Raw genomic sequence first — 19852 nt, forward strand, 5'->3', positions numbered from 1 at the left:
TGTGCAACATCCATGCCACTGGGGGAAACCAAGTTTAATAAAAATAACAATAACAAGATATGAACACCCGTTACTGAAATTTCACTGAGTTCAAGGTCAGAAGGGACCATCAGAGCCTCCAGTCACATCTGAATGTGAAACATTACATGTACCAAGAAGCTGCAGAGAGACAGAGTGGTGTAGTGGACTAGGATCTGGAAAATCCAGGTTTGAATCCCCACTTGTGCCACGGAATCTTGCTGGGTGACCTTGGGCCAGTCACACTCTCTCAAGCCTAACCTACCTCACATGGTTGTTGTGATTATAAAATGGAGGAGAGGAGGAGGATGTAAGCCACTTTGGGTTCCCATTGGGACAAAAATCAGGATATAAGTAAAAATAAGTAAAAAATAAAGTAAATAAATGTTCATATGCTACCAAAGCTATGTCTCTTACTTGGACCTACTTGGAGCTCAGAGCTTGTCAGGGAGAACCTGATGCTGTAGCGTTGTGGAAGCTAAGCAGCAGGGCACCTGCCCAATGGCTGAATGGGAGGCCATTGGGAGCTTCATGTAAACTGCTCTGAGATAACAATACTAATAATGTCCGTGGTACTTGCACATATACGTGCTTGGGTTCACAATCTTGGCATCAGGTAGAAAATGTTCCTTTATCAAATTACGTAACAGTTATCTGTGACGTTTCTGAGGAAGGGGAGTAGGTGGAACATTTAGGTGAGGATGACCCATTCCTTGTTTCTGCAGATGCTGCGAAAACATTGTTCCAAGAAATTAGGATATTAGAGCTACCACTTTCCAATGTTTATCATTTTACATTTGTGGACCTGAGATGACATGGGAAGAATAAAAACTTTAACTATCAGAGCTAACAGAAAATGTTGGTCTTTCATTTTTCACCCTCTGCACTCATTACAATCAGTGGATTGGCTATAGATGAGGTCCCTAGTTTTCTATTTTGGGTCTTTTCTCAGTTACTGCACAGCTTGGTTGGCAAAGCAGCTCAAATTAAAGCAATTGTCCATGCTAATGTAAGCACAAGTGGGCCAGGATTCTATTTATCTTGGATGTTACATCCCATTTTCTCCTTTCTTCTGCTCTAGTAGGGGGAAAGAAATAGTTGAAAGAGGAATGTGAATGCTGGGAGCAGCCTTACCTAAAGAGAAGAATAACTAGCCTTGGAAGAATAGGGCAAGAACTTTCTTCAAAATTCATCTCTTTGTCCAGGAATGCTACATATGAAGGATGCCTATTCTCTTTAAAAAGATAAAAATGCATTTCAAAGGTTTTGAGTATACCGTGTATAAATTCTATTAGAATATCTGACAGAATATGTTCCATCTCCGTCACCTCTCCAAAGGTGTATGCTGCTAAAAAACATGTGTCTCCTTAAACTGTTGCCTTTTACCACTGATAGAGGATCAAGCATGCCAGTCTTTTAACTTGCTTGCTACTGAAATTTCTTCCTGCTCATTTTTTTAAATTCCAGATCCCCATTTTCTTAACAATAAAGAAATGTCAGATGTTACATTCCTTGTAGAAGGAAGACCATTTTATGCACACAGAGTGTTACTATTTACCGCATCCCCAAGGTAAATTTATGTTTATAAATAAACGTGACCAAACTAATGCGAGTACTGGGGAAAATATATGGCTGGGAATTATTTCAGCTTGCATAACAGGAACTTGCATTGGAACTCTATTCTTCAGAACAAATGTTTTCAGAAGCTGAGTACATTCCTAATGTAAACTATGAGACTGGGTAAGCTTGGGGCAGAGAAGATGACTTGGGTTTGAAAAGTCTGGTTGAAATGATTATAAGTAGGGCTGCCAACTCTGGGTTGGGAATTACCTGGAGATTTTGGGGGTGGAGCCTGAGGAGGGTGGGGTTTGGAGAGGGGAGGAACTTCAATGCTATAGATTCCAGTGGCCAAAGCGTGTCTATCATCTGGAGATCCGTTGTAATAGTGGGAGATCTCCAGTGACCACCTGAAGGCTGGCAACCCTGATCATAAGGGAAAGTTAAAAAATGAAAATATCTGTTATTATTTTTACAATGTTTGGTTTGAATGCCAAGGAAATAAAAGTAAAAATGATTTCCAGACTTCTTATGTATCTCTGTACTAAATGGAGTGGGGTACCAAAGTCATGATTGGCTAAGGGTGCCAAAATCCTTGGGCCGGCCATGTCTGTGAAACATACAACACTGCGATGTCAGGAAATGGATAGGCTGTACTAACCATTGAGGATGGAAAGGAGGAAAGTAGAAATTAGACACTTTTTTTTGGTGGCACATAAACATGTATTATAATGTTTTTGTTCAAGCCTGAGAGATCTCTCTTAGAAAAAGAGTTTTCCTTTGGGGATTCTGAGCCCATTAAGTAAAGCCCTTTCCATGAATTTGTCCATCGTCTAAGTTTAGTGGCTGGCTACAAGGAACAAGGTTCTCTCTGGAGTGATTCCCTCCTTACAGAATTCATTGCCAGCAGAGGCCTTCCTGACCCCCTCACCATCTTCTGTGGTGTGTCTAAGTCCTTTCTGTTTGTCAGGGCTTCGGTTAACCAATATTGTTATTTCTGCTTCTCTTGGCTGTTTTGACTGTTGTGTTGGTTGGAAATTGTTGTTGTTGTTGTTTTAAATTGTTTAATTACATGAATCCATTTAATTTCCCAGGCAGTTTTCTTTTTTCTATATTCTTTATTTAACAAAAATTGGACAGCTTCACTAAAACATTTTAGTTCTTGGGCAACAAATGTCTTTAATGCTGAATTTGCCCAATATCATTGTAGAGTTTTCCGCCCACCAATAGATATTTATTCAGGTAAGACTGTAAAAGATTTAAAATGTGCAAGCGCCAATATAAAAATGTCTAAGCTACTGGGATTTTTCTAGCTACACACATAGGTGTTGTGATTTCTTAAAGTTACCATCTCATTCAGGTTCCATGTTGGCTATACAAAGTTGTCTTAGCCTTCTCCTATGATTTTAACAGAGGTTTCATATGCAGAAATCAGCGAGCAAAACTTTTCATGACATGGGGGTAAACATTGTCTCCTGCTAACTGTTGCAAATCAAACTACCATTAATGGTCTAGCTTCAGTGACCATTTCAAAAATTGGCACCCTGCATTTTTAAAAAAACATTTGGTACCCGGATTCTAAACATCTTGTAATACTGATGTAACATTCTTGTAATTCTGATATGTCACATTTTACATTGATTTACTAGTGGATAACCTGTTTGCCCACAGATTAAGAATTTGTTTGATGTCAGTTATTTTTACTATCTACCTTGCTGTATGTATTATCATAACAAAAATCATTGTCTTTGCATGGTTTTGCCTAGGTTTAAAGCCCTGTTGTCCAGCAAACCAGTATCTGACAGCACCTGTATTGAAATAAGCTATGTGAAGTATCCCATTTTCCAGGTAGGAGCTGAGCACCTGAGGTTTTCTACCTAGTTCAGAATAAACAGATGATTTAAAAAATCAATCAGCAAAAATTGCACTCTTTTTAAATATAAGCATTTGGGTAGGTCACCACTTGAAGCTAAATCACAAATGAATACTCTTTATCTGTTTTATGGCCCATGTCTAATCCATGTGATAGTGCAACAATAGTATAGGGCTGGTATAAATCTAAAGAAGTAGAAATTGTATACCAGCCTGCAAAGAACAACTGCATTTTGCAGTTCATAAATTATGAAAATTATGCAAATCCTTGGGGCCCAAAAGCTACACAATGAAATCTGCTTGGAACTACAACTGGCTTCCGAAATTTCCCCAGGTTTGTTCAGGTTTGACTACAGTTTATGGGGTTAGTAAGATTTTTTTAAATTCAAAAAATTGAGCTTGTCAGGATGCTGCATTCTGCATCCAGTTGGCGTGTTTTCATGGTATGATGTCAGACTAGGGATATCTCCCTGGATTTTTCACTCCCTTTGCCCCTGCACAAGCTTGAATTTATAGGCTTCATTATTCCTTTTTCCTTGTTGAATGGGGTGGATCTCTAGTAGCCATACAGTCCTTGGTCAGAGCATATGCCAGCCCCTTGCTTGTCTGTATGGCAGAAATAGATCATAGTGGTTGATCACATGAACCAAGAATTTCTGAGGTCAGCCTGGGGACTCCCATTTGGTGCACCGTGCCTGCATTTAGGGTGTTCTGCTTGGTTTTGTGATAAAACGCTAAACCATTCAGATATGCTCTGGAAGGGCTAAAAAACAAGCAATCTATATATTTCCAGTAAGAATCCCCTTGCAAGCTTCTTGATTGCCTTTTAAAGAGTACACCCAAGAAGCCTGACTACATTTTCTTGCAGGACTCCTGTGCCTTTTTAACGGCAGTGTGACAGGCAGAATTCCAGCAGATTAAGCTTTCCCCATTGTTGCATCTACATGCCAGGAAAAATTTACCTGCTAAATTTTCTCCCGTTGTGCTTCTGGTAAAGGAATAGGACAATAGCATTACAACCAAAGGGCTCAGAATCTATTATGTTCTTCCAAGAAAATCTGCACAGTGGCCTGATGATACTTCAGTGCTTTTGTGCACTAACAGCTATCCCAAGACACAAAAACAAAGTTGTGGCACCACCAAATTTTATCGAATAGGTTTGATGTTTATTAAAAAATATTTATATCCTGTCTTTCCTCATGGCTCAAGGTGGCTTACAAATGAGAATCTAAAACATTACAATTTAAAATATGCACTGTGAAGCACCAAATAACCCCCCGCTCCCAAAAGATGTCTTCAGTCTATATCCCATTAAAAGCCCTGGCAGGATGGCCCAGGCTAGCCTGATCTCGTCAGATCTCAGAAGCTAAGCAGGGTCAGCCCTGGTTAGTATTTGGATGGGAGGCCACCAAGGAATACCAGGGTTGCTGTGTAGAGGAAGGCACTGGCAAACCACCTCTGTTAGTCTCTTGCCATGAAAACCCCAAAAGGGGTTGCCATAAGTCGGCTGTGACTTGACGGCACTTTACACACACACAAGTAAAATGGCCTTGCAGTGCCTCCTGAAATTTTCTAAAGAAAAAGTGTTGTTCCCCCCCCCACACACACACACTTCCTGAAGGAGCTGCGCTGGAGAAGGGATAGGCGCTGGATGAGGTCAGGCAGGCTCCCAAGTGTGGGAGCAGCCAGTAGGTGGCAGCATGAGCACCACAATTGGCTCACAGTTGGGTTGCCTCATTCTGAACTGGCTGCAGTTCCCTGGTTTTCTTCAAGGGCAGCCCAACACAGAGTGTATTACAGTAATCTAGCAATGAGGTTACAGGCGCAAGAATCAATGTGGCCTGAATCTAAGAAAAGAGAGTTGGCGAACCAAATACGGCTGATGGAAGGCACTCTTGGGCACCACCACATCAGCCTGCTTTTCAAAAAGCTGGGCTTGGTTCATGAGCACCCCCAAACTCTTGACCTGCTCTGCAGATGCCAACTACACTCCATCCACTACAAGTGGAACCAGTCCCTGTAAAACATCAGGCTTCCCAGCCAGCACCACTTCTGTCACGTGTGGGTTCAGCTCCAGCTCGTTCTGCCTCAGCCACCCGACCAAGGCTTCAAAGTGCTGCTTCAGTTCTTTCCTCCCTTCCAATCTGAAACAGCATCATTCTGCAATAACTTCTAAAGCGAAGATTTCCCTAATAATAAGCAAGTTGCGCACCTATAGGATAGGTGAGGAGAGGAATCTGCAATCGCCTGGCAGTTGCTCCATCCGCTTCTTTGTTTTTGTTTTCAGCTTATTATGCAGTATCTCTATTACGGAGGTGCAGAGTCGCTTCTCATTAAAAACAATGAAATAATGGAGGTACGTGGCATTTTTTTAATCAACAAGCGATTGGCTGCTTCTACAGAAATGCAAAGTAGTAGTCAGATCAGTAGTAAATTTCTGCAGGTTGTTGTTTTACTACAGGCTGTGTATCCCTTATCCAGACTGCTTGGGAAGTGATCCATATTTTGTGTCTTTCTGTATATTAGAATATTTTGGAATTTTCACATATACTTAATGAGATATTTTGGTGATGGGACCCAAATTCATTTATGTTTTATATAGTCTGAAGGTAATTTAAAACAATATTTTTAATCATTGTGTGTACATTGAACCATTAGAAAGCAAAGGTGTAACGATCCCATCAGAAGACCTGTATCAGCTGTTAAACAAGAGCAGCAACAAACTAACTAAAAACGGCAGGCTTTCAGTCTCCACCTATGATGCAGTGTACACGGTATTTTATTTTTTTAGGTGAGAGAAAACACTGAAAGCAGGCAGCATGGATCTGCCTGCACACAACCTCAAAGGGCCCGGTTTTCAGATCAGTCCAGATAAGGGATACTCTACCTGTATTTCTTCTCTTGCAGTGTCAGATATAAGAAATGGTTGTCATCTCCCATTACATAAGCAAACAACTAAATAACTTGCAGAATATTCAGTAAGTATGTAAAATTAATAGTAGAGGAGTTAAACATGGAAAAGTTCATTCACACAGCTCAAAGAAGAAACCACAGGAAAAGTGCTTCACTATCAGCGCATTCCTGAGATTCGGCGTGGGGGAACGGCGGGGTGAAGGCGCAGCCGCGCCACCTCCTAAAGCCGTTCCCCGCATGCCAGAAAACAAAAACAAAAAGCCTGTTAGCTGCTTTTTGGGGGGTAAAACGGAGCCTTCTCGCCCCACAGAGAAAAGCAAGGGTACGCCTGCTAAAAAGCAGGCGCAGCTTCGCTCTTTTCTGGCCAGCATTCACGGGGCGAAAGGGGACAGGAAGCTGCCTAATGGCAGCCCCTCCCCCCAGCCTGCCCCAGGAACGCCTTCCAGGACGCTGGTGTGGGCTTTTATGCCAGTGGGACGCTGGTGGAAGGCCCCGTGGCGTCCCGGGGCAGCATTGCTGCAGCAGCGCCCAGCAACCAGCATTTGGGCCACTAACGTTTGGGCCACTAACACCGGCGTAAGTAACCCGGATGCCGGCGCGGGATGCCCAAACGCCGGTGCAGTGTCTTCCTGGCCTCCTAAGGAATGCGCTGTTAGTCATTCTATGGTCTGGCTTTGGGTACTTTGGTTGATTCAAAGTAATGGAGATATGAAGGTGGCATAACAGAGCTATCGCTGCCCTCAGATATACTTTTTCATTTTTCTGATCCATGATGGTTTCTGGAAAAAAGCTTTTGCATGATTTCAAAGTATTACAAAAGCCCACTGAACTCCTTTGCCAGATACCATAGGAGAATGGGGGGAAAGGAACATGTGGACTCTGTGGTTTCCTGCTTCCTTTATCATGTACATTTTTAAACATCCACAATGTTTTCTTAGTTGTACCTTTGGCTTGTCATTTATTGACAACAGGTTCTCTTGGTCTGACCTCATCCTACCATTTCTTTATTATGGAAATGAGGAAGGAGAATTATCTTATTAATAGAGCTTAAGGATTTACTGTAATTCATTTCAGCTCTGTTTTAGGATTGTATGCAGTGTACAAAAACAAGGAATGGGATGGAGGGGAGAGAGAAATTGGAAGCAGATGCTAACAATCCATCACTCCGCCACCTCCTACTAAGATTCTGTAATAATAGTTTTTTTGGTTCTTGTAGGTTATCCGGGCTGTGTGACCGTGGTCTTGGTATTTTCTTTCCTGACGTTTCGCCAGCAGCTGTGGCAGGCATTTTCAGAGGAGTAACACTGAAGGACAGTGTCTCTCAGTGTCAAGTGTGTAAGAAGAGTAATATGAGTGTGTAGGAAGAGTAATATCCATCCAAACATTCAGTTTACCATGGAAAAGGAAATTGAGGGTAAACTCCCATTTCTTGATACCCTTGTCATCCGTAAAACAAACTTTCAGTTAGGTCACAAGGTCTACCGGAAACCAACTCACACAGATCGTTACTTACACAAAAACTTCAACCACCACCCCCGACAGAAAAGAGGAATAATCAAAACATTAATGGACCGTGCAAGACGGATCTGTGAACCACAGTTTCTCAAGGAAGAAATTAATCATCTAAATCACGCACTGTTAGCAAACGGCTATTCCAGAAATGAAATCAGAAGGGCCATTAAACCAAACAAAAATCAGAAAACTCAGGAAAAACAGTCTCCCATAGGAAAGGTATTGTTGCCATTTATTAAAGGAGTCACTGATAGGATGGAGAAACTTTTGAAAAAACATAACCTACAAACAGTGTTTAAACCCACCAAGAAAATACAACAGATGCTACGATCAGCAAAAGACAAAAGAGACCCCCTCACCTCTGCAGGAGTATATCGTATACTTGCAGTTGTGGACAAGTTTACATCGGGACCACACAACCCAGCATACAAACAAGGATAAAAGAACATGAAAGATACTGCAGACTTGGCCAACCTGAGAAATCAGCAGTGGCTGAACATGGACTGACCCAAACAGGACACAGGTTCTTATTCCAAGACACTGAAAGACTGGACAATTCTACCAACTATTTTGTCAGATTGCACAGAGAAGCCATTGAAATTCATAAACATCAGCACAACTTTAACAGAAAAGAAGAAAGTTTAAGAATGAATAAGGCTTGGCTTCCTGTCCTGAAAACCTCCAGACTAACAAAGACTACAGTCCACAATAGCCATGCGGATTAGCTTTGGATTTCACACATTAACAGATCACTTCAGGATATAGTGGTTCCATACTAACATACCACACCCTCATTAGCACATTATCTTGATACTTACAGGACAATGATTAGCACATTACCTTTGATACTTTTTGCAGGACAATGATTCAGCTCAACCCCCCCCTTTCTGACTATATATTACTCTTCCTACACACTTAACACTGAGAGACACTGTCCTTCAGTGTTACTCCTCTGAAGATGCCTGCCACAGCTGCTGGGGAAACTTCAGGAAAGAAAATACCAAGACCACGGTCTCACAGCCCGGATAACCTACAAGAACCAATGAACTCTGACCGTGAAAGCCTTCGACAATAGTTTTTTTTCTTTCTGATTTTCAGCTTCTATCTGCTGCTAAATTTTTCCAGCTTGAATCATTGCAACGACACTGTGAGATCATCTGTGCAAAAAGTATCAACACAGAAAATTGTGTGGATATTTATAATCATGCCAAGGTAAAACGTAACTGCTGATAAATACGCCTGTGAGTGTGTGTGTGTCTTTACCAATTCATGCAAAGATGATGCTCAAAGGACACTTTTTCTGAGGAATGGAATCAATTTACCCCATTACCATTATTCAGTTCGCTACTTACATGTAACACCATCTTGTGACCTCTTATTTCCAAGACTAGTCCATTCAGTGTCCTTAAAAAACCCAAAAAATTGGAAGCATCATCCTGAGAGCTGATGTAACTTGAGGGATAAGAGTTAACCAGGAAGATGCTAGTTAAAAATTCTCACCTTGGTTCTGAACTGAGTAGGTGGCCTTAAGCAAACTAGTGTTCTTTCAACCTCTGCTTCAGCCTTTCTCTCGCTCCCCCACCAAGCTGTAATATGGTGACCACCGGAAGTGGTGGGGCTTTTGTACTTTTGTCGTCATCAAAATCTGTAAGTGTTTTCTGGAAATAAACATGAAATTTTATTTTGTAACCACTGCACCATCTCTGGTCTTTCTGATGGCCTGCAGCCATGAGCCACTAGCTACATTGAGCTGGTGTAAGTGTTAGAGTCCTCATTCATGCTCACCGCTAGTATGTGACAGCCTCTATCACTGTCTGATGCCACTGAATTAAGCATTTGGCGACAAGAGCCATGTGGACTGGGCCATTTCAGTGAATCCTTCCCAGCCTCTTAGTTGTTCTCCTCCCTAGCATGGGAAGATGTCCCTGCGGAAAGCAGGTGCGAATGGGGGTCAGAGTATATGCTTGCCACAAAGCCATGCAGTCTAAGAAAATGCCATGGAGTCTAAGAAAATATAGATTTAGCCTGGGTTACATAGACTTGCCTCCTTTACAGATTGTCTTCCTACGTCCACCTGATTTGTGTGCATCCAAATCTTTCCTTGAATTATCTATTGGTCATCTTAAATTGACTACTTCTTAAGATGGTTTGGGAAATCAAAGCCATCCTTTTCACTAATCTATGGCCAGGATCAAAAGAGCTTGCGGACTTGGGCAGGCCCAGTGGGGTTCTAAACATTTTTCAATAAATAAAAGAGCTCTGTGCCAATTCATCAACTACTCAGTTCCAAGGGACGTTTGCCCATGTGACCAGTTGTTGTTTCAGAACCACAGGCCTAAATCCCTCTTGGGCAGAACTCAATCCCCCTTGGGTATGCAGAACTAATTTTGCAGTTTGGAGATGGATGTGTGTGTGTGGATTCTCGCCTATATATCTGTGTAATTATTTAACAAAGTTATTTGTTTCTTTTACTTCTTTTCTCCCCCCCCCCCAGTTTCTTGGAGTCACAGAACTAGCTTCCTATTGTGAAGGTTACTTTCTAAAAAATATGATGGTTTTAATTGAAAATGAAGCTTTCAAACAGCTGCTGTATGACAAGAATGGTGACTCATCTGGCCAAAATGTACTGCAAGATTTACAGAGGACGTTGGCAGCACGGATCCAGTCAATTCACTTGTCATCCTCAAAGGGTTCTATTGTATAAAGTTCAGGAAGGGTCCAACGTTCGGGAAAGACTCTGCGAGTGAAATGTTGCCGACGCAGTTTCTTAAGCGAATATACAACGTTCTTTTTCCTACCGGAGTGGTTGTGGGCCAAAGGTGCTGTCGTTTACTTGAATCTTCTCTTGGGCAAGAGGTTGTGGTACGCGTGGCTCTTGTGGGTTTTGGAACCGCAAGGAATTACCGTTCGGATTCTGAACACCGGGAGTGTCATTGTGCAGCTAGCACCAACCGAAGCAGCCCGGGCCATGAGCCCCCGTAAACAACACAAGCCCCTCATACAAGAAGGATGCCATGGAACAATTCTTTGACAAAAACCAACATATCAGGTTGTTTTTGTTACACGGTGTCATAACTTTCTGTCAAAACAGTTGTGTCCCTTTCCCAGAGTCCAGTTGTATGATGCGTTTAAGAAAGAAAAAAAACACACACATAGGACCTGATAGCTGCTGTTTAGCAAGAGTCAAAGAACTGGTAAGACTGTTACAAATGAGAAAATATATTGGTAAATTTTTAGTGGTGGGAACTTTTTAAAATTGTTCATAAAAATGGGGTTGCCTTGTAGTTAAAAAAAAACACAACAACACCTATTTCTTAAGCTCCAAATTTTGTTTTCAGCAAGAGTTGTATTTGAGAATGTATGTAACATGTTATGTTTCCTTTTTGTTTTTTTTTAATGGTAAAATGTACACTGTGTAAACACACCTGAAAAGGTTCTGCTCATAAGCTTTAACCTTTAAGTGGTATAATCTTGCCTAAATGGCTATGGTTACACCAAGAGGTACATTACCAAGGACTCTTACAGTAGTTTGGGGTGGGGGAAATCTGCATGCTAATTGTGGTTTAAGGTTTAAAACAGCAACAAAATTCAACATGCATTTGCATGGTAATGGTACCTGTGAAATGTTATGTTTGTGCTTCATTTTGCCAAGAAAAAAATTGCAATGTTAGTTCTTTGTCAACCAGATTTGTGAAAATATCATATTTCAGGGTTTTATTTTTTGGGCGCGCACAATTTCCGCAGGGAAGAGTTTAAATACGATGATTTCTAGTTATATGAGAGAGGTCATTGCTGGGTTGCTATTCAAGGGAAATGCTGGTATTTTGCTACTGGGCAGAGGTTAAGATTAAGATGATTTATTTTAATGATATATTGAATATGTACTATAGACTGATTTCTTGCCGTAAATTGAGAATGTGTAGAGTATATGCTTATAGAGGTCTGTAACAGGCCTCAAGCTATTTAGCAACATATTTTTAGCAAGACTAACCTATTAAGTGCCACACTTATTCTTCACAATTTACATTTGATCAAACAGTTTCACATGGGGAATCGCAGTAAAGATTTACCAGAATTGTTTCCATGCTAACCTTTTCCTTGGCAAAACTCTGTTGGTTTGCTGGTCTCCTTGACAAAATCATGGCCAAGTCATAGTATTTAGAAGATAGTGTAAAGTAAACCCTAGGTCTTTCATAAGGTGCTACGTCACACTGATAGATTTTTAAAATGTTCAGGAAATCGAGTTTTTGTACTAGACAACAAAATAAGTTGTTCTTTAGTTCTGTACTGCAGATTCCCTAAGTTGTTTTAACCCACTCCTGCAACAACACTTCAAATTGTTTAAACTACCCATAGCATTACAGAGGCAGTAGCATGGCAACAATGTTTATTTTTTCCTTTCCGCACCTGATAATATGATCTACGATTGTAGTATAGAATGTGTCTGTAATGGCAACTTGCCTTTCTGTGAATGCTGTTGAACTTAGAGGGGAAAGAAGCTGACCCATGTTATTGCTGTTCCCCCTGGTGCTTCCAGTGTGTTTGCCGTGCTTCCTTGGGTGCTGAAAACAGTGGTACCCAAACGAACTCGTAACACATCTGAGAGCCTCATGTCAGTTAATTGCCAAGCTCCCAAACAGTAGACAGTGCTGCAGAAAAGACTATAGGTGTTTTCACAAGTGACACCGAAGGTCTGGGAATGTAATCTCTTGTGGGATAGAAAGCAGGCCATTTTAAACTAAGTGCACCTTCTATTAACTGTAACGTCATATGCAAGTTTCAAAATAAAAAAACATATTTTAAGTGCTGCTTGTGAAAAATGGCCCAAGGCCTCTGTAAGTACGTTCATGGTGGTAGGATTAGCCTGTGAGTACCAAACTGAAAAATAAGCCTGCATGTGGGTCCTATTAATAAGAGACCGACTACTTGTTCAGAGGCTACTGCTCAACAACTAGATTGTAAACAACAGCTCGACTGAATGTTGATCATTTCCATCAGCCACATAATTCTGATTTTGTTCAGCTCTCCATTTTTTCCCTATGTTGTTCCTCCACTGGGAGTGGAAGCGGAGAATGGAAAGATCATTGGCTTTACAGGTCATGCAACAGATCTGACTGGAACCTAATCTGCCACTAGGTGTTTCGGACAAATTAAGATACATCGCCCACTCCCACCAATGAATTTCATCCACAGCATTTTTTAAAATAAAGGATCTTGAGGGGAGATGATTCCTTAGAGGTGAGACATTTTAATCTCTAGTTCCCAGACAAGAGGACATCACTACAGTTAGTAAGGTACTGTCATTCATCCTAAACAAAAAGTACTCAGCAGCAAAGTATGCTTTTAGAGAGCCAGCGTGGTGTGGTTAGGAGCGGTGGTTTGGAGTGGTGGACTCTAATCTGGAGAACCGGGTTTGATTCCCCACTCCTCCACATGAGCTGCAGACTGTAATCTAGTGAACCAGGTTTGATTCCCTTGGGCTAGTCTCAGCTCTCTTAGTGCTCTCTCAGCTCCACCTACCTCACAGGGTGTCTGTTGTGGGGAGGGGAAGGGAAGGCGATTGTAAGCTCGTTTGATTCTCCCTTAAGTGGTAAAGAAAGCTGGCATATAAAAACCAACTCTTCTTCTTTTTTTGTTTGGGATGAATAACAGTACCTTATTAACTCTGAATCAAGAAAGCTGTTTGCAGACAGACACAGAATAAAGGGAGCCAATTCCATTATTTGGGATAATTAAAAGGCAAACATCATTAATTTTTACATTGGATAAGTATTGGGGATGGTCTTAGAAGCGTGATATTGTGTGCAGTAAATAAACTCCCAGTAAGTATATTTCAAAAGGTAAAACTTATATTTATTCAGGTAAATTCAGTTCACATTCAGGTTGCAGTCGAAAGGAGAGAAAGAATCCTAAACTACAGAATACTATTCCCTATTAAGAACATAAGAAAAGCCCTGCTGGATCAGACCAAGGCCCATCAAGTCCAGCAGGTGCCTCTAGGAAACCCACAAACAAGACGACTGCAGCAGTATTATCCTGCCTGTGTTCCACAGCACCTAATGTAACAGGCATGCTCATCTGATCCTGGAGAGAATAGGTATGCATCATGACCAGTATCCATTATTTACTAGTAGCCATGAATACCCCTTTCCTCCATGAACATGTCCACTCCCCTCAGCTGGCTCGTGGGCTGGATATGGCCCCCAGGCCTTATATTTGACTAACCCCTGCCTTAGGGTCTTTATTTTATCATCTGGGAGCCTCAGAAACTATTCCACGGTATCCAGTTCGATACCCAGGAAGATTAGCCTGCTAGGGGGTCTTTCCATCTTGTGCTCCACCTGTTGTCACAATAGGCCACAAGTCAAGTCTAAAGTATGAGATGGTGCCGTTGCTACTGCACACTATGTTGTGTGCGCAGAATCCACACCACACATGGTGTAGTTTCATCTCTAGCCTAACGACATAAAGGGCATAACGCACCATTAAGGGTGGGTCCCTGAATTTCCTCAAAGTCAGGGAGCCTAGGGTTGCTCAGATCCCTGACAGCTATTTTAGAAGATCAGTTACCTTTTGGATGAGTGTCTTTGATAATATTCTGTTTAATTACACATTTCCGGACTGACCAGATGATCACAAGGGGTGCAGAAATAAACAGCACTCGCTACATAGCAACATGTGTCTCAATGCAGTAGCAGCCACCCTCCCCCCATAACCCCCTTAATTTATGCACAGAAATTATTTTGCAACAGCTTCAGATTCCACAGCTCTTGCTTTCTGCTGTTATTGCTCTCACCCTGCTAATTTGTGCAAACATATCATTTAACTGGCCGAGCTAATCTGCTGTGCTGGTTGTCCGTTGATTGGCATCCCTTGTCAGAGATCAATCAAGTCAGGACAAAGCCAGAGTGAGATTTGAAATAATAAGGTGACGTGCCTTATAAAGCGTTATCTGTGAATGGTACCTAGGCATACGATAGTTATTACAAAGCCTGAAATTACGGTAGGCCCTTGCATTTTGTGGATTCTTGTCTCACAAATTCACTTATTTGCAGTCTCCATCCTCTTTTTGCTCCCTGTGTGCTATCATCATACTTATTACATTGTTGAATTTTGCAGGACATTTGATTTTTTTTGCTACTGGGAGGCAGATCCTGGGAATCAATCAAATGGAGAGGGTTTAGACTGAATGTGTTCGAGTAAGACTGCTTCTTAGTGATATTGTAATAGTGGACTAAATTAAGGAAATTAACCAGTAACGTTGGCTATCTTCTACTAGTTCCTTGAAAGCAAAATGGAGGATACCATGCACCCCTGTAGGGAAGGGGCTGTGGCCCTAGCATTTCCGGTTAAAAGGATCAGGTAGTAGATGATGTGAAAGACTTATGTCTGAGTTCCTGGAGAGCCACTGCCAGTCCATGTAGGCAATACTGACTTTGATAGCCAAGGGTCTGACTCAATATAAGGCAGCTTCATGTGTCCAATCTCAATGTTGTTTTGATATGTTTTTGAATTATATCATTTAAACATTTGTTCGTATTGAATTCATCTTGAAGTGTCAAAGCAAAGGGTTTAATTTCAGCATAATATACTCTGCGGGCAGCCAGAAGTGAATCACTTATGTTCAGTCATGCAGTTGGATGCCAACTGTCTCAGGTCATTTTTCTAGAACTGGTTTTTGTTTTTTTTAGGAGCATTCCTTGCAATATTTTAAATCTGAGTCTCCCTCTTGCCCATTCTCTTTTAAACCCTTCCCAACAAGATTAAGATCCGTATTTTGTCAAATGTAATTTTGCAAATCTATTTTGTACTAAAATGCACAGCAACATTTGAGACAAACAAGTTATCGTTTTTAATTGTGTTACACCTAAAGGGGCTAATGTGATTTGCTCTTCAAGTATAAATTCAGTTGCTCTTTTCCTGGAAGTAACGTGCCAGCTCTGTGCCACTTGTGCTGATTTAAAGGCAAGAAGTTAGTAGCATGAGAAAAGAATTTAATATGAATATATGGTCCTCATTAAAAGATGAATCCTGCTCTGCCATACAAATCTGGGTATTATTGATTTGATTTGGAGGGGATGTAGTTAGCAATTCTACAAAATACCTCTCCGGCACATGTAACTTCTGAAATTCACAGGCCTGTGAATTACCAAGTGATTGAAGGGGTCAGATTTAAAGCCTATGTGTCTTTGAGCTGGATGAAGTATATTGGAAAAGGTGGAGACTTCATACTGAGTATGACTCATATTCCCACAACTCCAAACCATAAAGACCATTCCTATCTTCCTGCATTCATGCACTGAAGACCAGTTTACACAACCTGCTGCCCAGGAACAATAGCAGCCTTGAAATCACATCGGCCTTTGTTTCTAGGTTTAAGGAGTAAATCAAAGTGCAAATGCAAGGAAAGTCAGCATTCCCTGGCAAGGTCAGGCAGTCTTGATTCAATGTTCTTCCCACCTAGATGAAGAGGCCTTTTAAAAGTCACCTTAGCTGCACGGAGGCTTTCCCCTGAGCAGGACCTAAACAAATGGGGTCAAATTTAATGTCATAATCACGTGGGCAGGGGCCAGTCGTCCCCGTGGAATCGGCACGACTTGCAGAAAAACATGGCTAGAATAATGTTTAAAGGGCGGGTAAAAGAACAGGTAAAATAGGATCATGATTGTGTCTATTGGGTACGGTCCTGTGTCCCTCTCCATTTGTATGTCTTTCGCCTTCACTTTACAAGTTAAAGAAACACAAAGAAAATTACGGTGGCACACATCTCTCATTCAGCGTATGGCAAAGGTATGTGTTACGATGCATCAGCAGAAGACCACTGGTGCAGATGCTTTTTTAAAAAAAAACCTCATGAACCTCCTCTGAGTAATACAAGCCCTTGGATAGATCCATACTAATGCAAGAGTGTACTAACACAGAAAGCTGCTGTTCTGTTCCCTACCACTTTGCCCTTAAAATCTTCTACGACCTTTTCCTGGACTTCCTGAAGAGTAGGGGCATCTGTATTCTAAATCTTCTCACAGTTTGGAACATGCCCTTTCTGTTTCCTAATTGTTTATGGGAGGAAGTAACACAATGAAATCAGGTCCTTCCTTCAGGAAACAAAATCTTGTGCCAATTCAGCCTTGTACAGCTCAACTGATTTGCAACTAGTGGTGAGTGTAGCCCGTCTACTATGTAGCAAAAACCTCGGTAACATCTAAAAGTATTATTGCTTTACAAGAATTGTGCTGATAGGCAAGCCAAGGAACAGCTGCATTCGTGTTCTGTAAATGGGCTTGTAGCACAAAGCAGTGAAGTGTACGAAGCTGGGCCTAAGCTGATTTAGACCTGCCTGCTTCCATTCCAGCACCCAAGCTCAACTGCTGTGAACACATTGCTTTAGTGACTTTGCAATAAAATAAAGCAAAGAACAAGGGGGAGGGGAAACCTTTGAAACATACCAGGATAATAATATGTAGCACCTTGATGGCTTTTAAAAATAAAGGATTGTTTGTATGTATGAATATGCATATTTTGAAACCAGAGGATATTCACCAGTCATCCTCTCTTTTGTTGGGGGTAGATTTGGTTATTGGTTCTGTGCACTGCTCCCCTTTGGAGGGGGTGGGGGTTCTGGTCCTTGAGGTTGTAGCTCCAAAAGTGTGGGGTTCCCCCAAAACATTTTTCTACCTTTTAGGGAATTCCCTTCACATTGATCTGTCATGGAACCCTGGATGCGGTAAAGGATTCTGGGGCATGTTCTAGGGCATTCACTAAATTCAAGCTGTGCTTCACCATCACTTCACATTAATTGAAAGCGTGCCCTAAAACATTACCCAGCACTCTCCTGCTGCTGTAGATTGCAGAGGAAAGTAAAAAATTGTGGCCAGGCTATCTTTCGGATAAGCTTCCCTGCCATTGCTGATCTTCTTACGGAAGAACCCCTGGTAATTTTCCAAGGAACGCTAGAATTTCCCCAGAATACAGTTTGAAAATGACTGCTCTGAAGGATGCTAGAAAGTGAAGCTCACCATATCAGGCAAGAAATTTCTCTATGGAAATTACAGCCTCTTGCTTAAAAAAAAAAATCCAAGGACTATGGATCAGAATTAATATTGGCTTTGGGGATGGATACTAGTCTCGCTGACCTGCCCACACTCCTAGCCAATTGTTAAGTGCCTCCTTTACAGGGATCTACAGTTCAAATGGAAGAGTTTATGTTGGTGGTTTGTACTGGTGGTAAATCCTATTTTTTGGACCTGTCTTAATAAGGACCCGGTAGGGTGGGGTGTGAGCGATGCTTCAGTGCAACTTGGAAGGGACCACAAAAAACAACAAAAAACAGTGTATGTATATACTTATCTATAGCCTACTGTTTCTGTATTTGAATGGTTTTGGTAACTTGTCAACAAGTGATTGTTCTTATTGTGTTTACTGCTCTGAAATTCCTTGCATGACTTCTGGCATAATAAATTCTTTAATAAGAAAGATATCTCTATACTTATATCTATAATATATATATATATATATATATATTGTTAGCCTGCAAAACATTTGTCAGACAGCCATGTTTTGTGCAAATTGTATATTACTGTTGTGAGCAACATTGGAATATGACCTTTAATTAGTTGTTGGCATTAAAAATATGTTTTTATGGATAATAAACGTGTGGCAGTGTGTTAGGAGGGCACAGAATTCCATATTCATCAACATCTTTTCAGTTTCACATGACACAGAAGCAAATCTTTATTTTTAGGGTTGCCAACCTCCAGGTGGTGGCTGGAGATCTCCTGCTATTACTGAAGTGCCTGGTTGTCTTATAGAGTCCAATGATAGACAACAAGGAGGAGGTTAGGTTAAAGCAACAGTTCTTTATTTAGCTAAACACAGACCTGGGGTGAAATAACCAAAGATAAGATGCAAGGTTACTTACCAGAGAACAAAGGAAGCTCAGTATCATTTATGCATTCGGATGGGGCAGGCCCCTAGCTGCTGACAAGCAGATTGATATACAAAAGCACTAATACACATTAGGTCTCTACTTCACGTTAATTAGCATAGCCTATAGATATTGCCCGAAGGCGTCACTGAGAGAGGGCTTGCTCTTGTGAGCTAGGAAGTAGAAAACACATTCCTAAGGTTTGAGGTAATTCAGAGTTTTTTCTCTACTGGTGTGAGGCCATACCAGGCACAGAGAACATGATTTGTTGGTTCATGGCTCCCGGATGCCAACTTCCCCAAAGCTTTCATGTGTGTGCATGTGAGTACACAGTATTTTATACCAGCCCTTATATCTGGGCATTACATTACAACTAATCTCCAGCCAATAGAGATCAGTTCACCTGGAGAAAACTGCTTTGACAATTGGACTCTATGGAATTGAAGTCCCTCCCCAAACCTGCCCCCCTCAGGCTCCGCCCCAAAAAACTCCCGCTGGTGGCTAAGAGAGACTTGGCAACGCTATTTGTTTTCCTTGTGACTTCTACTTCATAACTGAGCTATCATTCCAGTGACTCGTCTTCTCATATCGTGACCACACAACGTTTAAACAAACGTCTTATCTTTGATTGCACTCTATGGTCCTGGAAATGATTTGAAAGCGCTCAATGTCCGTGCTTTCAACATACGCTTATAGCACGATGTTTCAGCGTCCTTTCCCCCTGAGGAGCGTATACCTTTAAAACGTTGCATATCTCTCCGCCCCTCTGTAGTCAGCTGTGTAGCCCTCCTCCCCTCCCAATCCCCCCCCCCGCCACAGGAATAAAGGGAATAAAATTCCGTTGCATTTAGCAGAGCTGCGTTTCCTAAAGTTGCACACACGCTTCTCTGCCCCACTCATCTGAAGCTTTCCCTGGAATTAATACTTCGCGCTCCAAATGGCCACAGCAAACCCTGTTGTTTGGTCTGGGGAATTTCACCTTTCACACACAAGCCTGAGCCCAAGAACCGGCTGCCTTGGAGCCCTTTGAAATTGAGAAGGACTTCCCTCCCCCGG

General features: G+C 41.6%; 1 protein-coding gene across 4 annotated transcripts in view; it reads left to right on the forward strand.

The window, feature by feature from the left end:
- ABTB3 (ankyrin repeat and BTB domain containing 3) overlaps positions 1-10760 on the forward strand; it is a 254327-nt gene extending 243567 nt beyond the window's left edge. For all 4 annotated transcript variants that reach the window (XM_056846052.1, XM_056846051.1, XM_056846053.1 and 1 more), the window contains 5 exons: positions 1486-1588; positions 3342-3423; positions 5735-5803; positions 8971-9084; positions 10367-10760. In XM_056846052.1, the coding sequence (XP_056702030.1) occupies positions 1486-1588; positions 3342-3423; positions 5735-5803; positions 8971-9084; positions 10367-10576 (578 nt within the window). In that variant the 3' untranslated portion in view covers positions 10577-10760. The remainder of the gene's footprint in view (positions 1-1485; positions 1589-3341; positions 3424-5734; positions 5804-8970; positions 9085-10366) is intronic.
- The last annotated feature ends 9092 nt before the right edge of the window (positions 10761-19852 follow it).

The sequence above is a fragment of the Euleptes europaea genome, chromosome 3 (genome assembly GCF_029931775.1).
Source record: "Euleptes europaea isolate rEulEur1 chromosome 3, rEulEur1.hap1, whole genome shotgun sequence".
In the NCBI taxonomy this organism is placed as follows: domain Eukaryota; kingdom Metazoa; phylum Chordata; class Lepidosauria; order Squamata; family Sphaerodactylidae; genus Euleptes; species Euleptes europaea.